At 46.5% G+C, this 22,792-nt stretch overlaps 1 protein-coding gene across 2 annotated transcripts in view; it reads right to left on the reverse strand.

Annotated features, from left to right (window-relative positions):
- The window catches only part of LOC105665835 (zinc finger protein basonuclin-2), a 262,495-nt gene that overhangs the window by 173,609 nt on the left and 66,094 nt on the right, over positions 1-22,792 (reverse strand). For both annotated transcript variants that reach the window (XM_012309351.3, XM_048406309.1), the window contains exon 3: positions 1,053-1,155. In XM_012309351.3, the coding sequence (XP_012164741.2) occupies positions 1,053-1,155 (103 nt within the window). The remainder of the gene's footprint in view (positions 1-1,052; positions 1,156-22,792) is intronic.

Below are 22,792 nucleotides of genomic sequence, written 5' to 3' on the forward strand. Positions count from 1 at the left end.
ATTTTAAGCGCGATACACGCCATCGTACATCGAGATCTTCCCCTAAACGTCGATACGATGCTTTGTTCGCTCCATATATAGGGTGACTCGGGTGGACCTTTAAACAGCTAAGGACGATCTTCTCGTAAGAATAATTTAGAATCTGATTCGAATTCTTTCTTATCGATTTTTATGCCAATCGACTGGCCAAGTAAAAATCATTCAGGACTATAGTACTATCATCGTTTAAAAAAATTACACCATAAAGGATTAAATTATTACTATAAGTTTTCTCTCTTGCTGCAAAGCAATAAGGAAGTTATACAATCGTGACCTCCGCTGGGTTAACGAAGGATTGTTTGTTAAAAATTTTACGCAACGAGCTACACCCTGTATACTCCATAGCGTGCCGCTATGGAACGACTTCCATAGCGAACGAGCTGATCAACGACGAACCAGTCGGCCGATCGTTCCTCTTCCACGTTCTGAAACTTACGAGGACATAAAGCACACCCCCCGTATATATCCGGGCGATCCGTATGCATACGCGCGCGCGCGCCTGGCCATCCTGCGGATCGCGTGCGCGGAGAAGGGTGGAATCCTGGCCGCGAAGGGACGCCGCTGGTCATCCTCGGAAAATTGAATTTCGTCCCAGAGGGCCACCCGGATGAAGTATGCTGACAGTTGGAAAATTTGCGTTTAACCGGGTGCACGCGATCCCAACACGGAAATCTTCGCCGACCTCTTGTTGATCGAGAATGGATCTCGGACTAGGAGACACCGGTTTGCCACGGTTTCTCTTGCACCAGATTTTTCTTAGGCTCGAGCTTGATTTGGGTTAAAAATTTGGTGCAGTTGGTGCAATGAAACAAAGTAGACGATGGCGCGGTTAATACGTTTTCTATTGGTTTACGACGTATCGCCGCGTCATGGTATAATATTACTGAGACTGCGAAAGGAGCAATTTGAAGATTCTAATACACCTACCTAGTTTGCATATGAATTACCGACGATCAAGATAAACCCACGTTTCGTTTGTTTCGTGTAAATGGTAAAAGAGTAGTAGCACTCACCGTGTGGCACCCATCCGTGGTGGCACCTGTCGCAGTAGCGGATATGTCGCTTCCCTGGAGTGAACGAATCGCAGGAGCATCCATTGATAGTACATTTGATAGACTGAAATCAGGAAAGAGCAATGATTAACATAATCAAATAAAAAAATTAAAAATGATTAAAATGATCAAACTTAGTAAAAGGAGCTTGAGAAATAAAATCACAAAGACTCGATTACGTTTTCTAAAATTACAATCACGATGGTTGAACACAAATTGTAGAAGAGACCAAGCCTGTAGCAGCGAAGCATCGTTCGAGCACTCCAGTCGTTCGTTAGGGCGGGTAAAAAGGCGGAAAAGAGAAAAATAGATACGAAACATCGTTGTAAGGGCGCGTACGGTACGGTAAAGAGGAGATAGAATTTTATTCGTCGACTTTTCAGCCGGCAGGAAATATCCCGGACAGTTTGGCGCGGATTAAAGGATCGTTGCCACGGGCGAGCAGGAAAAAAGGGGGTGTGGTATTTTGAGTGACCGTTTGGCATAACGCCACCCCAGAGGAAGCTCGTAAGAGACGGGGCTTCGTCGGATTTTAAGGAACCGTGAATATTTTCCGCCCTTCGGCACGAAATTAACCCCTTGGGAGCCTCCATCCAATCCTGCCCCGCGGCTGAAAGGAAGGCGAACCTCCTGGATCGGGTATTACTTTATGTACGCAGCAGGAAAGTTTATTTTCCGCCGTCGCGAGTTACCTGCAGCTACTGCCGTTGCAGTCGAAGCGATAGAGGGACAGAGAGAAAAAGGAAGGCAGAAGAAGGGAAAAAGAAACGTTAATTCCTGCTGCTCTCTTCCATCTTTCATGCGTTTGAAAGTTTCCCCGAGAACCGACACGGATCTGCACTAAGGCGAACTTTGGATCCTTACTAAACGGACGCCCTTTTGCCTCGTCGAACGTCATTTTCATCATAGTTCCGGCTCGTTGCAGCTACGTGAAATCCCTGGCGAAGTTGCAACGGATGAGGAACCGGGAAAACGCATTTAGCGGCGCAGAAACTTTGATGTTAATTTTTTCTACTAGGTTTTCAGCACGCTATAAAAATTACAGGAAGAAGAATTCCAGATAACCAACGTCGTAACTGTCACGCGGAGCGTTAAACCAAAGAAACCATAATCCCATCAGAGGCGTACCCACCCTGCCGAACCTCCAACGAATCGTCACTCCCCATTTAAGGGGTTAACGCAATCTTCCTTACCCTTGGCTGACGAGAAAGGGGTCCATTTACCTATACACGAGTCGTTTCACCAAAGAAGAACGAAAGGGAAGACGACGTTGCGTACAAGTTCCCCGTTGTCGTGGTGTTATGACGTTATAGCGTTACGACGGCGTGTGCCGCTAATATAAAGACAAATGAAGCGACAAGCGCGCAGCCATCGTCGGCCATGTGTCTTTATCCAGACAGCGTCCCGTGGCTTCGCGGGAAATCTTCTGTCGTTGGGAAACGAAGCGAGGTCGACCAGGCTGGCTGACAAAATTTCATAGCCGGCAAATTTTATTAGCTTCGCAGCGGGTTATTTATTCGGAACGAGCGACAGATTATATGGCGATGTTAGCGGTCGCCCGTGCCACGCGGAAGGGGAGCTCGTGAAACAAAGTCCCTGCCACGCTTTTTATATCCGAACCGGTGACGCCATGGAATTAGCTTTTCGAGTTAATCTAGCTCGCTTTGGAATTTAAATGGACTTTAAATATGTGTTCATGCATACGCGTGTGGACTTTTGTAGTTAGTTTTTTATGGCAAGACCAAGATGGGGAATATCGTACCCTGTAAATGATGCGATGTTACGATGTGGTTTGCAGGTTTGTCGAGGCACAGTGTATACAACGTGGTTTTCTCGCAAGGACACCAATTTCCGGTTATCGTCGACATTTTTCATGCATACTTTTTATATTCGCGCATCATTTTTTCCCGCTGTCATCGCGTATAAAAGACAACACAGTTTTTACGAGCCACGAGATATTTATCGCAGCTATCTCTTTACCATCGAGCTGTCAGCTTATCATTTCGTTCCTCCGCTTGATTTTAACGACACTCCTCTTTTAAGAACATCACGAACAGCTGTACATTTCTCGATTAGGTCGGTAACGATCGGATTTTCGTCACATGCAACGAAACCAACGCGAAAGAAGCGTCTAGATTTTGGGACGATCGACCCCCGGAGCGTTTTGTCTCTCGACAACAAAATCCAACATGCTCACCGGGGCCAGAATTGTAATCCAAGCAGGGAACAAGCGTACACCAGCTAGTTGCAACGATGGCCATTACAACATATCAACGAACGATAATTAATTGCGCGGATATGGATTACACGAATTACGCGAACGTATATTTCCAATCAATATTGCCAGCGATACAGCGTGGCAGCGATGATGATTAACATTATAATCGGAACGGACCACCGGCACAGTCCCACACAATGCAGCCGCGTATTGTTAAATATAACAGAGCCGTGGATACGTGGCTCGGCTATCGTTTGGAATTCGTTAACGAGCGGAATGGAATTACGTCAGTGATGCGTCGATAGCTGACTGTGAGAGCATTTGTCACAGTGAAACGCGGAGCTATCCGTGCGAGCCGACTGTACGAGAAGAATAACGTTACCATTGTATTTTCATGCTGTTGATATTTTTCCCTGTGATTGATTGAAAGATTTTAATTTCCCATTGAATCGTATGAAATATTCGATGAAATCTGCTGGTATGGCTTTGCTTTGTATTATTTTCAATACGAAGATTCGTTGAAGTTGCTTTATAATGCTTAGGTGACACTAGGAAGAAATATCGTATATCTTTTCGTATCTTATCGTATATCGTCGATTCTTTTCTTTTTCCTCGCAATTTTCCCAATAGAACAATGTCTCAAAGAGCTAGCGGTTAAAAAGAGCTACTATCGGCGCTTCACACTCGAAGCGTTCCAGCTCGCAAACACTCATCGAGGGTAGCTAACTCGGAATCGACTCAATGGCCACTCTCCGCGTCGATACATCCCAATTTCCCACTCTTTCGGATCAAATCCTTTCGCCGGACGAAACAACAAGTCCAGACACGGTTTATTTTTCAGCAGCGAAACCGAATCGGATACTTTACCTTGAAGGCAAACGCACTCGTGGCTGATCTGGCTAAAATTCAGCGGAACTCTCCGGCTGGAATTGCAGTCGATTTCGGCCCGTTGATCCCAAAGAGATAGAGAGATGCGAACAGAGAGATAGGTGGAGGCACGAAAGTACGAAAACTCGACAGCACTCGAGGACGATGACGTGGGATGCGATATGCCGGTTTGCATCGCGGCCAAATCTCTCGGCAGATGTGTAGTAGGTTCGTGTTTAATGAACGGGGCTAATCTCCCCATTCGAAATGCAACGCTAACAGCGAACGCGAGGTGGCCACGCAGCAGCAACCGGGCAACTCGTTCATCGTTGCAAATTAATTTGACCAGAGCGCGAATTAAACCTCAAGTATAAAGCTGGCGAGCGGCCGCGTCGACGATGCAACCCCATTAATGAGTTCGAGGATTTAAGCTGGGTCTATGCGTTTCGCTGATCCGATCCATCGCTCCCTTCTGCGCCACGCCGCGCCCAAACGCGTGTCCAAACTTTTACCCCACACGAGCGTCCACTCTCGCGTTTGTACGATTATGTACGGTTCGTATTCTATTTATGCGATTGTCACCGGTGATGAAAATTTTCGACTAAATCAGCGACTGGAAAGGTGGACTATCGTTAATTGATTTATAGCGAAAAAGAAGCAAGCAAAGAAGAAAGAAACTTGGACCGCGTGCCCCTTTACGCGCGACACGTGCACGCGCGATTTAAACGTTGTGGCAGCGATACGACGCAATTGGCATCCCCTCGATCAGAATGCGGCACGCGTGTCGATGTCAGAGGGTAAACGCGGTGGAATAGAAAAAGGAAAAAGCGGAATTTCCAACGGCCGTACTTTATCCCGGCACGCTTCACGTGTGTGGCGGAATAATGAAATGCTAACAGCCTGGGCTGCGTTTAGCATATTGTCGCGGCCACAATGGCAATTTGCGTGATATATCTAGCCGTTTTCTCGGGACGCGTTCAAATGTAGCGGAATTAACTGGCCCTCCGAGCCGCCACTGAACAGGCGTATATTCCGACGTGAAGCTGGCGTCTGCCGAAATTCCAATAATTCTCAGGAATTTTTCTCTTTTTTCCTTGTTTTTTTTTTATCAGTGAACGACAAAATCTCAAGGAGAAAGATGATAAATACGTAGACGGCAAGTAAACGCGTTTGTCTGAAACAATGCTACAAAGAAAATATCGCCAACTAAGGTAACTTATTCGAGATAGTAATTCATCAAAGACGAAGGAGCACGTAGCGGTCCGATTAGTTCTTTCTGCGAGAGCAAAGATTATACTTGGCGTCGCGGAACAAAGGGATAGAGAAGGGAATATGGAAGGGTGAGAGGGTCCTGCGTGGACGATAAATATCGCGGCCGGCGACGACAAAATATCGCGAAATAAGAAAGGATCTCCGGCGGGGTTGACAGACGGCACCCCGAGGAGCACTAAGTCACGGCCTATGCTAACTTTCTGCTCTGACCGCCCCCTCTCTATTTCCGACCGATGAAATAATATCGCCCCGATTGCCAGCCTTGATCCATGTAGCGTGAAACGTCCAGACGTTTGCCGAGGGATTCTTCGAGTGCAAGTCGCCCGCGATAATCGCCAAGGGAGATGTATCGCGTTTGCTGCCTCGCAATCCTGTTTCCTCCGAGGACACGTGGTTTATCGTGAAACAGTTTTGGCATCGTTTCGAAGATCGCTTGTCTGGAAGATTTTCCAGGGCTGGAATAGCTTATCGAGACAAATGCGTGGAAAAGATGACGGGTTTGATGTAATGCGCGACTTTGTCGGCCAAACGGACCTGTAAGACTTCACACTATAGTCGAGGAACAAGTTTAATTTTAGATTTAATCTACTTGGCTCTATTGTAATCGTAAAAAGATAGTTGCGCTTTTTAAGGGCGTGTCAAAGGTGTGTTTCAGAAAACTAAATAGCAAATTCCAATGAATCAGCGCCACTCAAGTTATTAGATTCGATTCATTTAGTCATTCTATAGAGGAAATTGAACAATATCGATTAACACCTGTGATCTTTACAATTATACCGGACTATAATCTCAGCTTGCGCGATTAAATGGTAGATCTCGATCAAGGAACAGCATGCGAAACGCAATGACCATTAAATTACTTTCACGTTAGTGCTACTATTACTGTAAGAAGAGAAATAGAAAATACAAATTCTGATGGGAATGAAACTGATTATGAATGCAAGATCATCTAAAAGAAAGTATCGGTTTAAAGTTTCTATTAGAAGGCGCTAATAAGTAAAGAAAATGGTACTGTCGGTATCCGCGGAAAGTGGCATCCAGGCTGACTATCGTGAGCCTCGGTCATTTAGAAACGTGACAAAAACCATCGAGTCGACGGGAAACGGTTCTCTCTAACGACGGTAAGCAGGGAAAAAATGCCGGATTTCGCCTGATTTTCTCTTTGTTTCCGCACGCACAGACAGGTAGCGGTAAGGCGGGCAGAGTTTTTTAAATCTCATTATTACAGCTGCCGGGCAACGCGAAAAATAAGCAGCGCTCACGACGGCGCTGGAGAACTTAATCCGACGGATTTAGCCGTGGAACGATTGCGCGTGCATGTAGCTTCAGCATCCCTATCTTTTTTCCTTTAATGCGATAACAGAGAACAATAACGCGCGGAGATTAGCATCCCCCAGCCGGAAACGCCCTCTGGAAATTAACAAGTTTCCCAATTTCGTAGATCTCCGATGCTCTTTCCATTCGCTGATGTAACGTGAAAATACTTTTCGTCCGAAACTTCGTAACTTCTACTTCGCCTTTCACGTCCAAATCGATACCATACGAGTATCATAGAAGTTGTATCGCGCCGATTCCCATCCAAAATGTTCATAGTGAATATGCTGTGCCTTGTACCAGATATAACGCGAAAATTCATCGAACAGCTGATCTACAACACTACAGAGCTCCAAATCGGAGCACAACTCACTCGGATCGAACGTGCCAGGCTACGGGCGCAATTTGGCAGAGAAATACCATAATAATAACGATGATCGTCGTCGTGTTCGTCGCCGTTGTAACGCGATATATCGAAGGAAACGGTCGAGGAGAGATACGGGATTGCAGCACAGCTGCCCGCGGCAAGGATCGTTGCGAAGATCTCAGGGCCCATCTTCCCCCGACGAAGGCGGCCAAAAAAATGACTAGACGTTTTAATAGAGCGAGTTTTCATCTATCGTCCCTATTCATCGGCAATTTCCGATTGCGTCGCCGTCCCCGGGGGAGATCGATCGCCATTGTCTCGGGCCGAGCCGCGCCGCCTCCGCTACGCTCCGACTTTTCATCCCGGCGGCCACACCTTGCGCCGCGCCACCCGATTCTCCATCCGTATCGTTCCACGAAAGTCAAGCATAATGCCGTAATGGACGATGGACAGGAAACGCTGCCGTTACACGCGACACGTGACACTTCATACTTGCAATGGCTTGTCGACGATGAACTTTCAGGGAAACGACGAAAGGAATTTGCGAATATCCCGAAGAATATCGCAAAATCTTCAAATGCAACGTTCCAAAGGGCATTTAACGTTTATTTCTTTGTAACCGTTCGACTGAAAAGCGGGAAATTTATTTTTATAATAATTCATCGATTACGAGGCGTGTGACTGGAAATATTTTCACACAATCGTTCAATTTCTGTGTATCGGATTTTCTGATCAACACCGAATTCTTGATACCTGAACTATCGATATTCGATTAGAACAGACCGTACGGTTCGTGCGAGAACCGATTTTTTATAGAGAGAGCAATTTCGAACGATATAATACACCTATTTCAAAATTTCGTTCCGCGCCATTGCCAATTTCTGCCTTTCCGCCGGTTCATTACCATAATTGTCATCACCTCGAGAAACTTTACGCGATGGTAGTTCGCAGTTCGTCAATTTCAGCAAGTAGCACTCGAGTCGGTTCGTCGAGGCCGTGCTGCCTGATGGCTCCCTGGCACGGGACGTCCTTTCCTGGTAAAACGTGCTTACCGTCTCGCGACCGGATCGTGACTTCGAACCTTTCGATCGGCTACGCCCTTCTAAGGCGATTAGATACTGGCCAATATCGTGGATGACGATTACACGCGTTGACGTGACGAGGAAAATTTGAAAAATCCGATAACACGAAGACATTTCCTTCTTAGTTTCAGAATGGGCACCGTGAACCATACTTTGACGCCAGAGATTGTCATTCAGAGACCGTTAAATATGTGGCGGCACTCGACCACGGAACTTTCCAACGGCTTCACGACACACAGCGCTATACCTTCAAGGCGTGAGGTCGACATGCCTAATGTACCATCGATATACGGTTCTTTCGCCGAATATTCGGAAGATTGCATACGCGGCAACTGTCGCGGACATCTAATAAACGCGTACGTAGTGGAGATATCGAGGGGCAACAAAGAACAGAATCCGTTTGGTTTCGAACAAAAGATTCATTCTGCTCCGAGCTGCGAAGTGCGAAAGGTTTAGCGTCATGGCGAAGCTTATTAACCCATTAAACAACAACTGCGGGCATAGCCCGTAGTACGATGATCGGGCCAAACGTAAATATTACGGGCATTATCCGTAACAGATGTTCGAACCAAACGTAAATACTACGGGCATAGCCCGTAGTAGGTGATCGGACCAAACGTAAATTCTCGAACGTAAATCGTAAGGGGTCAACTCTTGATTGTTAATCGTTGATAGTTAATCGTTAATTGTTAATTGCTGTTGATAGTTAATCGTTAATTGTTAATTGCTGATCGTAAGTTGTTGACTGTTGATTGTTAATAGTTTAATAAATCTTTTTTTGTTGAACATCAAGAGTATTTCTTGCGGGCACCTTCACCAACAACCACCTCGGATATTACAAAGTGCATATTGCTAAGCATGGGAATACGATAAATCAACGATCCAACGTAACACGTGTGGACAACAATCCCGAACAAAGGAGTTGCATTAGGTTTAAGCGGCGAGGAGAAAGGCCCGCGATCGAAAGGAACACGTGTCAGCGGTGGCAAATAAATAATAAGCTGGGTCGATTATGGAATTCCATCGCGCGGCTGGTGCGAACGACTCGTGTCCACGGAATTCCCGCGGTTCGAGCAAGGACTCGGTATTGAAAGGTCGTCGATAAATTGTGTTAAGCTACGCGAGAATATCGATAAGCGAATTGCTGAAGCGGAAACGTTGACTTGGAACGGATCTCCGTCCTGGTTGGTCTCTTAGGTAAGTTTCCTAACAAAGAAATGTTCTAATCTTGCGGAGGAAGCGCGAGGAAAGAGACAAAGGAGAATCCAACTGCAAATTTGTCTTGCCATAACTTCGTCAACAGCTTCGTCTGAGATTTTTCCACAAACTTCTAACCACGTTATTTATTACACTTGAAATCTTAACTACCGACATCAACTACGCTCTAAGATTTTCCTCGAGTCAGATCGTATCTTCGGACAGTCGATCGGAGATCTGAGTATCTGGAAACGTGGCTGTTCTCAGGGATTTCGCGACGATTGCGCCAAGGTTCATGGCACGTATTTCGAATAAATCGGAATTTCAAAAGGACATTAAAGCCGCGAAACCTTGTTCACCACGACGACCATATATACTCGACCCCCTTCGTTTCCTGACTTATGAACACGCTGTGGTCTTGAGTTCTCGCGCTGCCTTCGCGCACACAGCCGCAACGCTGTCACGCCGTGCTAAACGAATAATAAACACGTGTACGTCTATGCGTAATAGAAGCGACTGCGTGCATATTGTTCAATTAGAAACAAATCGCTTGTAAAAGTATACGATACCTGGTTTAAAGAATCGGCTTCGAACTGAAATGTTGGAGAATCGGTGATTTGTAAAAGTGTCTCTTCGATTTGAAATGTTAACATGTCTAACGAGTAACTACGAGATGTTATTGGAGAAACAGCAGGATAGAAGTGGTAGCATTGTAATTATCTCGCAAGTATAGTAATTTCTGTCGCGTATATTGATAGCTTTAAGTTCATTATCGCGCTAGTTTAACTAGATTTCGAATTTAAGTCGATTACATACCAGTTTTCTGTACGGTATAATTCGATGTAATTACCTGGTATGCAATTGATAAATAAGTAATGCAAATAGATACAACTTATTATAAATACATGTAATGAATCATATAATTAATAATACAGATTAAGATACATTAAGCACGATACAAATAACAAATATGTATGCTTAAAAGGTAATCAATTATTCATATTGTAATTGGATTACGATACTTCCACTGGATTATATTTCCAAATAAATTTTCGTCTGTACAAAGTTCCCGCTGCTAAAGTTTTGTCGTCAAATTATACTAAAGATGATTAATTGCAATAATTCAATCGATTAGGTTTTCCACAAAACCAACTAAATTATCGCAACCGTTATCGATAAATCCTCAATAAACTAACGCATCGTCGCGCAATCTTCCGCACGAAACACGCAGTCATAGTCATTCCTACATCGATCGTTCTTCGCTTCATCGAAAAAATGTCACCAACGGTCGAATATCTACGGAAAATCCTACTTTAACGCACATCGCGTGTATTATTTACAATCTACTATCTTTACTTTTACCAAACTCCACTGCCAAACTCAACCATTGCTGGAGAAAACGCTCGTTGAAATTCCACTTCGAAAAACATGCATCCAAGAACCACACCTCAATTTCTCGTTTATGAGAACGCGAGTGATCAAACAGATCGCGAGAGGAGGTATGCAATGGCGATCGGTGATGGTGATTTTCGCGAGCTGGTGGACCGCGGGGTCGGAGGGTCGGGCGTTTTCGGCCGGGCCCGTGACGGCAACCCCGTTGGGGCCGGTCGATGCTTGATATATCGGCTCGTAAAAAACGCCGGGAATAAAATATCTCCGCGGGATCTCGGGGCGAAGGTCGGCGTCGCCGAAAGGGCCCCTCGCCGCGGCGCACCGCGTTTATGGGTGACCGGGTACACGGACGCGCGGCCCTCGCACACGTACCCATAGGTGCGAACATTGTTAACAAGTCCCGTATTTTATACACCGAAGCAGAAAACAACCGGCCGGCTGCCGGCGAAGGGATCTCTGTGGACCAGGGGTGCTCCGTCACCCTCTTTCCGCGGTTTCACCGTGAATCCTAAATAAGATCAACCTAGGGATTGGTCCAATATTGATTTCATTCGCGTGGCATGTTGTTTACACAACAACTGGAACTTCTATATCTTTGTTTCAGCGCGCGTGTTTCGAAAGGTAACGATTGGTTCGATTTAGGAAGACAAACGTTAATTATAATGTTCCGCAAGGATGAAATTAGCTGTTATCTAAAGGTAGCTTTAGAGAGTGACGACACTTTATTTGTAAATTTATGCCGAAGCTTTCTTAGATTATATTTTTACATTCGACTTTCTTAAGAACTACCAATCGGTGCTATTCATATTGTAAAAAGTTCACAGCATGTCGGAGGATTTCAATGTTGAAATTCCATAGCCTACGAGCTTCAAATACCAACGAAACTATTTTTCCAAGCAATTCGAAAAGAATTCGATAATACTGCTATCGAGTAACTTACAAATCCAAAGAACCAACTTCGAACCTATTTACCGCAACTTTCGCGATTGAACCTTTAAAATTTACGCCTCGGTTGATAATCTGTTACTTCGAATGTTTTAAACGCCATGGCTAGTTTTTCTTTCTATTCTTATTTACTTCGAATATTTTGTGCACCTTAGTTCCCGTCTGCTTGCAATTTCCAACACGTGCTGCAACGCTTTCGTCGCACCTCGACGGATAGAAAAATTGGACACTGTAATCTTCTGAAACTAGAGGAAGAATATAAAGTGGAATATCGCCGTGGTGGCGATCGACTGGCTAGGCCCGCGGGTAGAAAGCTCGGGACGCGCTTAGAGCACATCCAGGTCGGCGGGCGCATAAATCGCGCGAGCTCGAGCGCAAGCGGTCGCAGCATGGAACGCGGTCCATGTGAATAATTGTAACATAAATAAAAGGTCGATCGCGGCGACGTCCATTAACGCGTGTTAGGGCGACGTTAATCCACTGAAACGCATTTAAATTTCCACGCTTATGTCCGGCCCACGGACAATGTAAATAATTCTTGATCGATCGGATATCGATTACCGGCACAAGAGGACGATCGTGCATTTACATATAGATAGCGCTGTCAATGTAACTTATTACACCAATAACCGACAGATATATCAATTTATCCTCGTTTCGTCTCTTTGTTTCTTCCTCTCCCTCATCCTTTCTATTTCCATTTCTATTCTTTTTTTTTCTCTCACGATACCTTTTTCCATACTGATAAAGTGTATCTCCAACGTTGCTGGCCACTGTTAAATTTTACGCTCGAGCAAACATCATCATTTGCATTTCACACTTACACTTATTACTACGCGATTCCTCTTTTGTTTTAAAAAAATTGATTCGTATCAAAGAAGCAGATGTATTTCGTATGTTTCATGATCTTTATGCAGGGATGAGCTACTGGCGTAGCTCAAAGAGATCACGCAAGAGAAGACAGAATGAAATTGAGAACCCTGTTGGTCGGCGACGATATTTTCAAAGGCTGTTGCTCGACCAGCCATAATTCCAAGCATAAACACCGATTTGGCACGAGCACCGTGTCTCAACGCGTTGTGGAACAATGAAAACTGTTTACCGTGATTAACTCCTCGCACGAACGAGAGCGAAAATGCGAGAGCGGCTCGTTGTCGATTCACACGTCACCGATATGCGAACGAAGAAGTTTAAAAAATCGATGACTCATAGCTAAAAGGATTCGTCCGTTTGGGAAAAAAGAAGGTTGGCACGTATAGCTTCTTGATGGAAAGTTGTAATATACGTCCGGAATAAAGCAATTTGGTAACATATCGTCTATTCAGTTCGATTTCTGCTAGAGCTGTAATTTTTTACGTATCTTTCTACGCGGATGCAATGTGGAGAAAGGAAAGTGGTTTACTTGGAGTAACGCGTCGTGCCGATCTACGCTAATGACTGGTGCATAAATATACCGTCACCGACAGCAACGTATCGTGAGACCAATGTCCTTCGAACCGTTTTGTTATTTAGGTTGCTGGCGTAACGCGCGAACATTAATTCATTAATTAGTGTCGGTGTACCTTATGCGAATACGAGCGAAGACCGCGATATTACTCGTACGTTTAGTCGTCCGAGTGATTCGTCGTTGTTCGTTCGTTACTAGACTGCGTTACGAGATCTAGCGATTGCTTATCGAATAAAAACAAGATTCGCATGGAAGAAAAATCGTGGTAGATTTTGTGTAACGGAATACAACTTCCTCGCGTTCCTTTTAATTTATCATCGTCGAATGCGATTTATGGCAGAAAAATCGAGATAAAAAACATCGTCGAAGTACCGTACTCGATTACTCGCTATCGAATACATAAATTACAAAGAACAATCAAGTCGAGCACGCTTGAAACCAACCCCCAACTCTCGCTCGACGTGCGTCGGTACATCGACACCGCGAATCCTCCAGAAACAGCTCGGCTAGTCTTCCGGTATCATCGTTGCATCTCGAAACGCAATTTTACACCGCGCGTAACGATCGTACTCGTTACGTTAGCCGGACCGCTATCATATCGAATGGAACGCCGCAAAGTCAGGCATATCGGTCGGTGCATCGTTATGTATCGAAGAACGGGGAGGAAAAACTCGTCGATCAACGACGAGCCAGATGGGGTGGTTAGAGGAAGACAGGACGACGGGGTTGCTTCGAAAGAAAGAAGAGAAAAGAGAAGGAGAGATGGTTGTCCAGCGAGCCGGAGGCCACGGCACAGGAGGATCCGCGCCACTTACCGTCGATTCGCTTTATTTTACCGAGGCGCTTCCGGATATTCCCCGCACGTGGTGCTCGGTCAGGAGGTTAGGTTAAGGAGCAGCGGAGGCACTCGTTGGTCCCCTCCTTCCGCCGGTGGCTCCAGGGGATGGATGGAAAAGGGTTTCACCGACGACGGGGCAAACGAGTTCGGTTCTGTTCGGTCTACTCGGGACGGGGTGGCGGTGGAAGAAGCGGAGGAGGAGGAGGTGGGAAAGGTGGAGGCGGAGGATGGGGTGACGATGGCAGAAAGTAGGAGGACGACGAGAAGCGAGAGAGGAGTGGACGGCTGGCTGGAGAAGAGGTTAAAAGAGGGAAAGAGGATAGAGTGGGTCGGAAGGGGATCGCCGCTGCCTCCTGCACGCTGGCCCTCGGGGGCGGCGTATTGATCCGGAGGCGGCGGCGGTCATCCGGCCGCTAATTAAATGCCAATCGCCAACCTCATCCCCGTCAACTTCCCCTGCCACTGTCTCACCCCACTCTCGGCTCCTTTATCCACCAGCAGCACCCCGCCCTCAAACTACACTCGATTCACCCTCTACTTGTTCGGTGCTGGTCTCCTGCGGACCCGTCCCTTTTCAACCCGTCCACCACCGCCATATCCTGTCCGATATCGCCATATCCCGAACCCAACTCCTACGGTCCTCGCGACCACGCAGACTATCAGCTTTCGCGATATTTTACCGCGATACCTGCATTACTTTTATCGTGTCGACCGCGATAATTCGATGATTAGATGCGTAAGGATATTCTTGCCGAATGCGGGATCGTTGGGAATACTGCACATTCGTTAAGACGATGACCGAACCGAACAGTGTTTCAGTTGATATTCCAGACACACTGTTTCAGACACTTACAGACGAAGAAAAAGCTAGAAAAGCAAGATTGCCACTAGGTACAAGCTTTTCGTCTCCTCGTGATTTACTCGCGCAATTCTCGCGCAGCCGGCGACGAGGTAAACCAGTCACGTTCGGATGGAGTTTGGAGGATTGCAAAGGGATCGAAGGAGAAAGAGAGACAGGCAACGGGTCTAGATAGCCAGAAGGGATCAGCTGTGCTCTTCCGAAAGCGGAGTCCCATGGGAAGTCAATCAACCGACCTTTCTTCGATCGCCGCGAAGGGGTGGACTCGCGATTCCGATCCCGCAGAAAATTCCGTTTCATTGAGCTCGGCGATACTCGTTTCGATTTTACGCTTCAAAGAAGTTTCAGTGACAAAGTAAAATTTAAAAAATAATTTATACGACAGACTAATCCAGATTTTCGAACATCAAACTTCGTCTACCAAGTTACAACCTGACGTAGCGCGTTACGCGCGATCAATCGTAAATATTTCGCCTCGTTGAACTGATCAACGTTACACGGCAAATTCGCTGTAGCTGAAAATCGCCGGTCGAAACACGAAAACTCCGTTACCTCCAAGTCGAACGTTCGAAAGGGATAGCGGATCGTTTAATCGGCCATTAGACGCGCTCGAAGCCGCGTCGAGGAGGAAGCAACGTCACCGACGATCATCGATTTCGCGAAAGTGGTCGACCACTCCTGCCTACACTCGCACATAGACGTACACAAATACGCTTCGTGGCACTATATTAAATCGAAAGCGAGTGCTTCCGAGCCAACTGGCTTTTTCAGAAGCGAGCTCCCATTGGCGGTCGAGTAGCCCCTTCTTTATTCGAGGCGGTGTTAATTGGCGCGGAAGTAATTAAGAGATGGCCACCCCCGGGGGCCCCGCCATCCCCCAGGCACACGAACCCCCTCAGGCTAACGAGCGAGCGTTGCTCCCGGAGATGGCAGCGTCGTGATTAATAACAAGGTCCTCTCGAAACCTTAGCGTGCAGCCTCCACTCGCGCGGTAACTCGTAGGTGAAATTCCACCCGGTGTCCGCGTACACCGCGGTGGCTGTGCCACGAGGAAGGAGTCCGCTCGTTCTTCCCTTCGCCGTAAACTATTATCTCGTTGCCTCGTTCCTTAGCGCGGAATTTTCTTTTTCAGCGTCGAACGATGGGCAGCGTGCTCATCGATCACTATCCAGTTAACGCGTTCGCGCGTTACCTTGGCGATCGAACGGTCGAAACATCCAGGCTGATTGGTTTCGGTTACATAAACAGTTTTCGTGGTGTTGGTTTCATTAAAACTTTTTTATTTCACCGGTTGCGGGTAGTGATTGGACGAGGTGGATGGTTTAGAAGGTTTGGTTGTGTTCCAAGCTGGAGAATGATTGGATAGGGAAAGTATCGTAATAGATGAGATTTCAGGTAGCAGGAGACAGACGAGGGGAGACGAATATATAGGGTGAATTTTTTGGTGCGCGGTATATGGTTGAGTCGATGAAGCGTTAGAACGTTTTAGAAGAATTGTTTGTTACGATACGAAGCCATCTTGTTCAACGCGTGAAAGGAATTGCAGGAGTCGGGGTTGTTTTAATATGGAACGTGCTTTAATTTCGAAATTCCGCGCTCTACGCACGCCAGATGCCGACGAAAATATTTTTGTCGATATTTGGAAAAAATCCGATGGTACCTCATCGGCAGACTCGATCCACTGCAAATTGTTTTTCAATGTTTTTTCTTCTCCATCGAACGCAATCTCTTCGACGAGAAAATTTCCAGATATACACGTAGCTATAATTATCTTGCGCCCGCGGTAAAACTCTTAAGCAAGAACCGTAAAGCGTCGTAGAAGATTAGAAGAACCCACCGTGACCAATGATTCAACCCTACAAATTCCCAAATAGCTTAAACGATAATTTAATATCGTCGAGGAAACCAGACGGACCGGTATCCTCGACATTCCTTGTACAATACAAAACGAAAGAAAAACGCGCGAAACTGTGTCGAGTCGAGGGTCGGACCGGCTCCTAATCGTTGCATCGGACGAAATTGTGGCCCTGGTTGTTTGCAAGATCGAACGAATCGATCGAAAGCTGCGGGCCAGTCGAGTGGGAGTCCGATCTGCAATAGGATCTCGGTGAACAGAACGAGCAGAAAGCGAGCTAGAGCCCCGGACCCGGGGAAGGGCGTAGACAACGCGTTTATGTATGTATGTATCGATCGGATATTTATGAAGATTCGGGAAGAACGAACGATGATCCGCATCTGCCGCCCCATTAGGCTAACCCAGGCCCATAGCTGGGGGCGCCAGGTGTGACCTCCTCGGCTCTCTAATGACGACCAGCCGCGATAATCCGGTCGGCCGCGTCGATCCCGCCGCGGATATATCCAACAGATTGATATGGTTCGATGAGAGACGACCGGAATCCCTGGCAACCATACTCCGCTTCGGGAACGCTGCGTGCAATCTTTTCGCTTCGACGACTGCTCGAATTCGAGGAACGATTTTTTGTGTGCCACTTGTTCTGGGGAAACAATAAGATTAAAATATTATCGGCATTATAAGAGTACTCGGATTATTCTACGAACAGCAGCGGTGGATTTTCTAACGCAAAGATAAATGACAGGCGTATCGTTTGCGAAATATTTAAATAACAATTCTTCGGAAAATTCTACTTACGTACGGTACGGTGTTACAACCACGAATTCCATCGTTAATCTAATTTCGTTTGCGGACGATAATCAGCGCTCCGAAGTCAGATATTTGTCACCATAATCGATCAACCCCGATCAATTTTCCTCTCTCGTGGAAGCATCGATCGAAAGGAGGGACGCGTATATGCACGTCCATTTTTAGGATATTCGAAACGAGCACAAGAATTTCCCTCTAAAATATCGCCTTTGTAGTTAATCTCCGACTGAAGAGAACGGATGGGAACGGGACCGAGGGATGAGTGCCTATCGTGGTGCAGGAAACGATCCAGTTATATCCTCTAGCGGAATGATTCGTCGAGGTAGTGGCATAATTCAACCGTCGACGCGTAGTTTACTAAATGGTTGCATAGTCCACGCATTAGTCGATTTTCTTTGCGATGCGGAGTCATTTGCTTGCAACCGACAAGAAGTTACGGAAGAAACGGCTCTTCTGAAAGAAACCACGTAATGGTTATTTTGATACACGCTTCGTAATTTAGCTACGTTTTCATGTTTTCGCAACCATTGGTGTGAATATTCTATAAAATGAAGTCTTAATACGATAAAATATATTTTCTTCAACCGAGAAGATGAGAAATCAAGTAAAGCGAACAAGATGAAGAAGACAAATTATCGATAACAATTTTATTATTACGGTAGAAACGGTTGAACGACAGGAACACCAACTTTTCAAAGCCACTGTCCTTCTACATATTATCCGCGTAATTTCTCATTTCAGTGACGATCCTCCATTCCTCTCGAATACCTACACTGTCGTTATTTTCGAAGGTATGCGCGTGTAACAGGATTTCTTTGGGAAGAACTGGCAACCGTTGTCCCAGAATCGCTTAATGGCCACACACACCGAGGGGGGAATACGAGTTCGAATTGAAAAGAAAAGACGAAAGAAGGGGCGAGTGGCCGAAGAAAGAAAGGGTGATTACACGATCTCCTTCGTATTCTTCGCTATCCTCTTTCTCTTTCTCTGGTCCTTTGTTCCTCCTTCTATCTTTGTCCTACCGACGTTCGTTACTCATCCCCTTGATTTCTCGTTCGCGAAGTCATTCGGGGATTCTGGCGCGTCATTTCCCGTAATGCGATATATACCGAAGAAATCTCGAGCATCACTCCGGGGCTATTAATCTATTGGCAGGCTTCCAAGGCCAATGCACTTCTTGGGATACATATTCAATGACCGGGTCGTGGTTACGACCGCTCTTCCTGCACGACTGGATTGATGATTTTTGGAGAACGGTCGGCCGAAGACTTTGGTCTTTACAGTACTTAACGGTTAATTATCCGGTTACGACCCGTGGTCGTGTGACAGAAATCGAGTTCTGTATGATGTATCGGTATAACGACGTGTTGGTTCTGCTTTTCGTTCCTGCCAGCCTCTTAGCCCTGTTTTAAGCACATTCCCCCGGTCGGTGGTCCTGGCCGTGATAAATTTCTTTCGGGTTACATTGCTTATTTAAACATTCATTAAGTCGAAAATCAATTTCCCTCGGATAGTAAAATCGCGACATAAATCAAAGACCCGCGACTCGATACCGTAACGTCAATCGCGATCGATCCAATCTTCAAAAATTCGTCTATCAGCGAATTGTATCGTCGTAGACTTCGCCTATTCCGCCAAGTCCGCGTAACCTACTTCCACCGTCGTTAATCCTCTTCCTTTCACCCTGAAACCTCTGGCGCGACGACCGCGTTTGCGTCACCCGGCGTCGTTCCGCCGACTTTCAAGCCGCGCCGCTTAGCCCACTTTCGACGTTCGCGTTCGGCTCGTCGAACCGTGTCGAAGACATCGCGGATCATCCCCGTGACGATCCCCTTCGCGCGACCCGGATTCCACCCTTAGGACGGATGCTTACGAAGCAGACGTCAAAACATTGGTGAAATATGAGGGCTAGGCTGGCGGAAGATCGATTCGCCGGCCACCCCTGAATGAAGAGGCTCGCATCCACCGGCTCTCCGGTTCGCATTGTTAAAAGCCCGTAATAGATTATGCATTAAACGCGAAGTAGAATAGGAGAGATAGCGTAACAATGGATCAACCGCCGGCCTGGCCCCTCGGGGACTCCGTCGTACGTCATCCGTCGATCCTGAGATCATTATTATCCGGGGAATATAGCCGCTTCCTTCCTTCCTTCCTTCCTTCCATCGCACGCTTTCACTCGCGCCAATATTCCTTCCTCTTTGCGCTTCAACGGGGATCGAAAGACGCGCGTCACGTTCCACGATCCGTTTCCACGTTTCCAACACACCCTTCACAGGCCTCTTTGGGAGCTCGACGACGTGAGAAGAAAGGCGAGTTCCGCGGAATTCTCCAGGTACACGAAATACAGCGTTAGGTGCTACTGGTGGATTTCGAAAACCTAAAGTGTATTTTTCAGAGTTAATGGAATAACGAGGATGTGCTTGGGAAAGTGGATCAGCGTATCCAATAGCTCGGTGGCAATGCACAGATATGAATCGAAGAAGGTTTACGAGTAATAGACCCATGAAATTTTGCATATTGCGGACTATGGGTGGCGGATGAAACACTGGTAATGTTAATTTCACGAATGCAAAAAAGAGAGGACTGTCCTAATAGGTTACTTAATCTCGTCGCGTCTTAACGCTCTGATGCGCTTGAACAAAGGAGTTCGCACTTTCGATTGCGGTCCGATTCCAGCGAAAGTGAGAGCAGTTTCATTGGAAATCATTAAGGAAGACCCGATCCTTTCACGGTTAAGCAATTACCGATCAATTATCGAACAATTTATAGTCGATATCGGTTTATCCACGTGTCCGTAGCTCTTTAACGCACGATATAATCGAATAATCCTCGATGCAGCGTTTCCTTTATTAACGAGAAATACCCATCGTAATAACTGTCTCGTAATTTTCTTCGTTGTTTCCACAAACTTTGATCCTAAAATTGAAAAGAGTCGGAAAAAATCTCCGTCGTCCAAGTGGCGTGTTAGCATCGTCTCGCTAACAACACCGTTATCTCACACTCGCTAAAATCCTTGGAATCACAACCAGGAGTATGAAACGGTTCCCTAAAATGTCCCCCCGACCAGGGGTCCCTAGATCCTCGAGTCCGTGGACCGAAGAACCCAGTCCCAGCTGAATTACCGGCCATTTCGTCGTGGCTTTCGTCCAGCGCAAAAATAATGCATGTAATCTGCCCCGTAAAACCGTTTGACCTCTCGTCCCTGTGTAGAACGTCTAACCCTAGCATTACCAAAATCTCCAGGCCCGGTGATCTCGAAGGGGACAAAGAGGAAGAGTGCGAGAGCAAGAGGGGGTGGAAGGAAGAACGGGGAATTTGACGCGATCACGAGAATTACGGGCGAGGCGACGTGACTCCATATGTGAGATATTACGCGAACGTGTAATTTCACTATTACGGCTAATCTGTTGACATTAGAGAACAGTCGGGCAAATTGTTGGGTCTCCGAATGCGGAGCGATGCGTTGGTCGTGCGGTGGCCATTATGTTAAACAGTTTAAACTATTCTCTAAGCGGAGGATCTTCCCAAACGACCACCGCCGCCGCCGCCACCACCACCGTTATTTCCTCTTCGTCTCTACTGCTCTCTGCTTCTCGATCAGCGACAAGGGGAGATCGTTTTTCAGTTTAGACGATGAGGACGACGCGCGTTCGTTCTCCTAATCGCCGTCCTCGGGCCCCGGACACGATCGATCCGCGACCGATCACGCAAAATTGTGAACGCAGAGAGTTTGCCTTCTTCGATCCGGCAATTTTGCCCCCGCGTTAGCCCAGGATAGAGAACGGTTGTAATTTGCAGCCGCCTTTTCACAGACCGCTTCGCCGGTGATATCGTAGCCGCGAGGCTACTCGACTTTAGCTTCGTTCGACTGATTTTTTGATTTGTGCACGAGCTAACAAAATTCGAGGTACTCTATGGTTTCGTACGATGGTCCTAGGTTACGTTTAAAAGTTAAGCTTCAGGCTAGTTACTTCGTTAAGTCCTATGTAATTTAATACATCTGTGGCGCGATCGTCATCGGCCAAATAAAAACTAATCAAAGTGCAAAGTTGTTCGAAGAAGAATCATGCGCGAGGATTAGGCAGGCAGGTACGCGATCCTCGAAAGCGGTTGACGGATGAAAACGTGTCACGTCGAAAAATACCAACAATTACGGGTACGGCGCACGAAATCGGAAAGGTCAATCCTCTCGAACGCGAAGAAAAAAAGGAGGAGAGGAGCCGGTCGCGATAATAATACCGGTGGAAGAATGAGAATAAGAAATTGCGTACCGATCGAACGATCCTTTCGAAAAGAGAGATGGACGGCCGACAGCTGGGAGACGACCGCGAAACACCATGAACCACGCGCGCCGATCGAAAACCGCATATCTTCCCGCAAGGTTTTCATTGTCGAGTCGTTACGTCACCCTTGTCGCTTCCACGAGGACGCGTCGCCGTAACATCGATTGTCGACAGTCATCCGGAACGATTGAGCGGCGGTGACCTTCGCGCAATTAAAACCCCTTGAGGTTTCTCAGGCGTCACCGGTGAAAACGGTTGACAATGTCGACGCGCCATGAATATGCTTTTGATGTAACGGAGCCGGACGACTCGGCCGTGGATTCCTCGGCTCCCTTGCTTCGTCCATCTACAGGCTCGTTCAAAGGTAGCATCTGATAAACGAGACGCGGCGATGTCGATCGACCAGGTCGCATCAAATCCGATAGCGTCGCGCTATGTTGACAATTTCTGTAGAATTTATGCTTAGAATATTTAGAACTTGTAGAAGTTATATTTATATAACCTAACCCTTCTGAATCGAAACGTTCTACGTAGCACCTTTTTGTTTTTCAAAATATTTGATTCGAAATATTTGAAATTTCTCCAGTCATCTGCCATTTACGTAATGCTGTATCGTATAGACTGTTACCAGGTGACGATTAAATGATTCAAATTTACCAAAGATACAGTATACGATGTTTGAATTGACCTGTATCCATTCAAGGAAGCATCGAGCATATCCTACGCGTTCCTCGCTGCAGCGGCCATCAGCGACACGAAGGAATCGGTGATTAATGATTATTGACGTTTTGCAAACGCGACAAACCGTACAGGATGTTCTCAACGACGAACGGCTGGACGAGAACGGTCTCGTTCGTAATAGTCGACTGTTTTGCTGCAACCGGTCATCAACGTTCTGGATCGTTTCGACGCTGATCAACGAAGACGCTACGCTGAAGACAGTGCCGAGGAAAACTGG

This window comes from Bombus terrestris, chromosome 6 (assembly GCF_910591885.1).
Source record: "Bombus terrestris chromosome 6, iyBomTerr1.2, whole genome shotgun sequence".
NCBI lineage: Eukaryota > Metazoa > Arthropoda > Insecta > Hymenoptera > Apidae > Bombus > Bombus terrestris.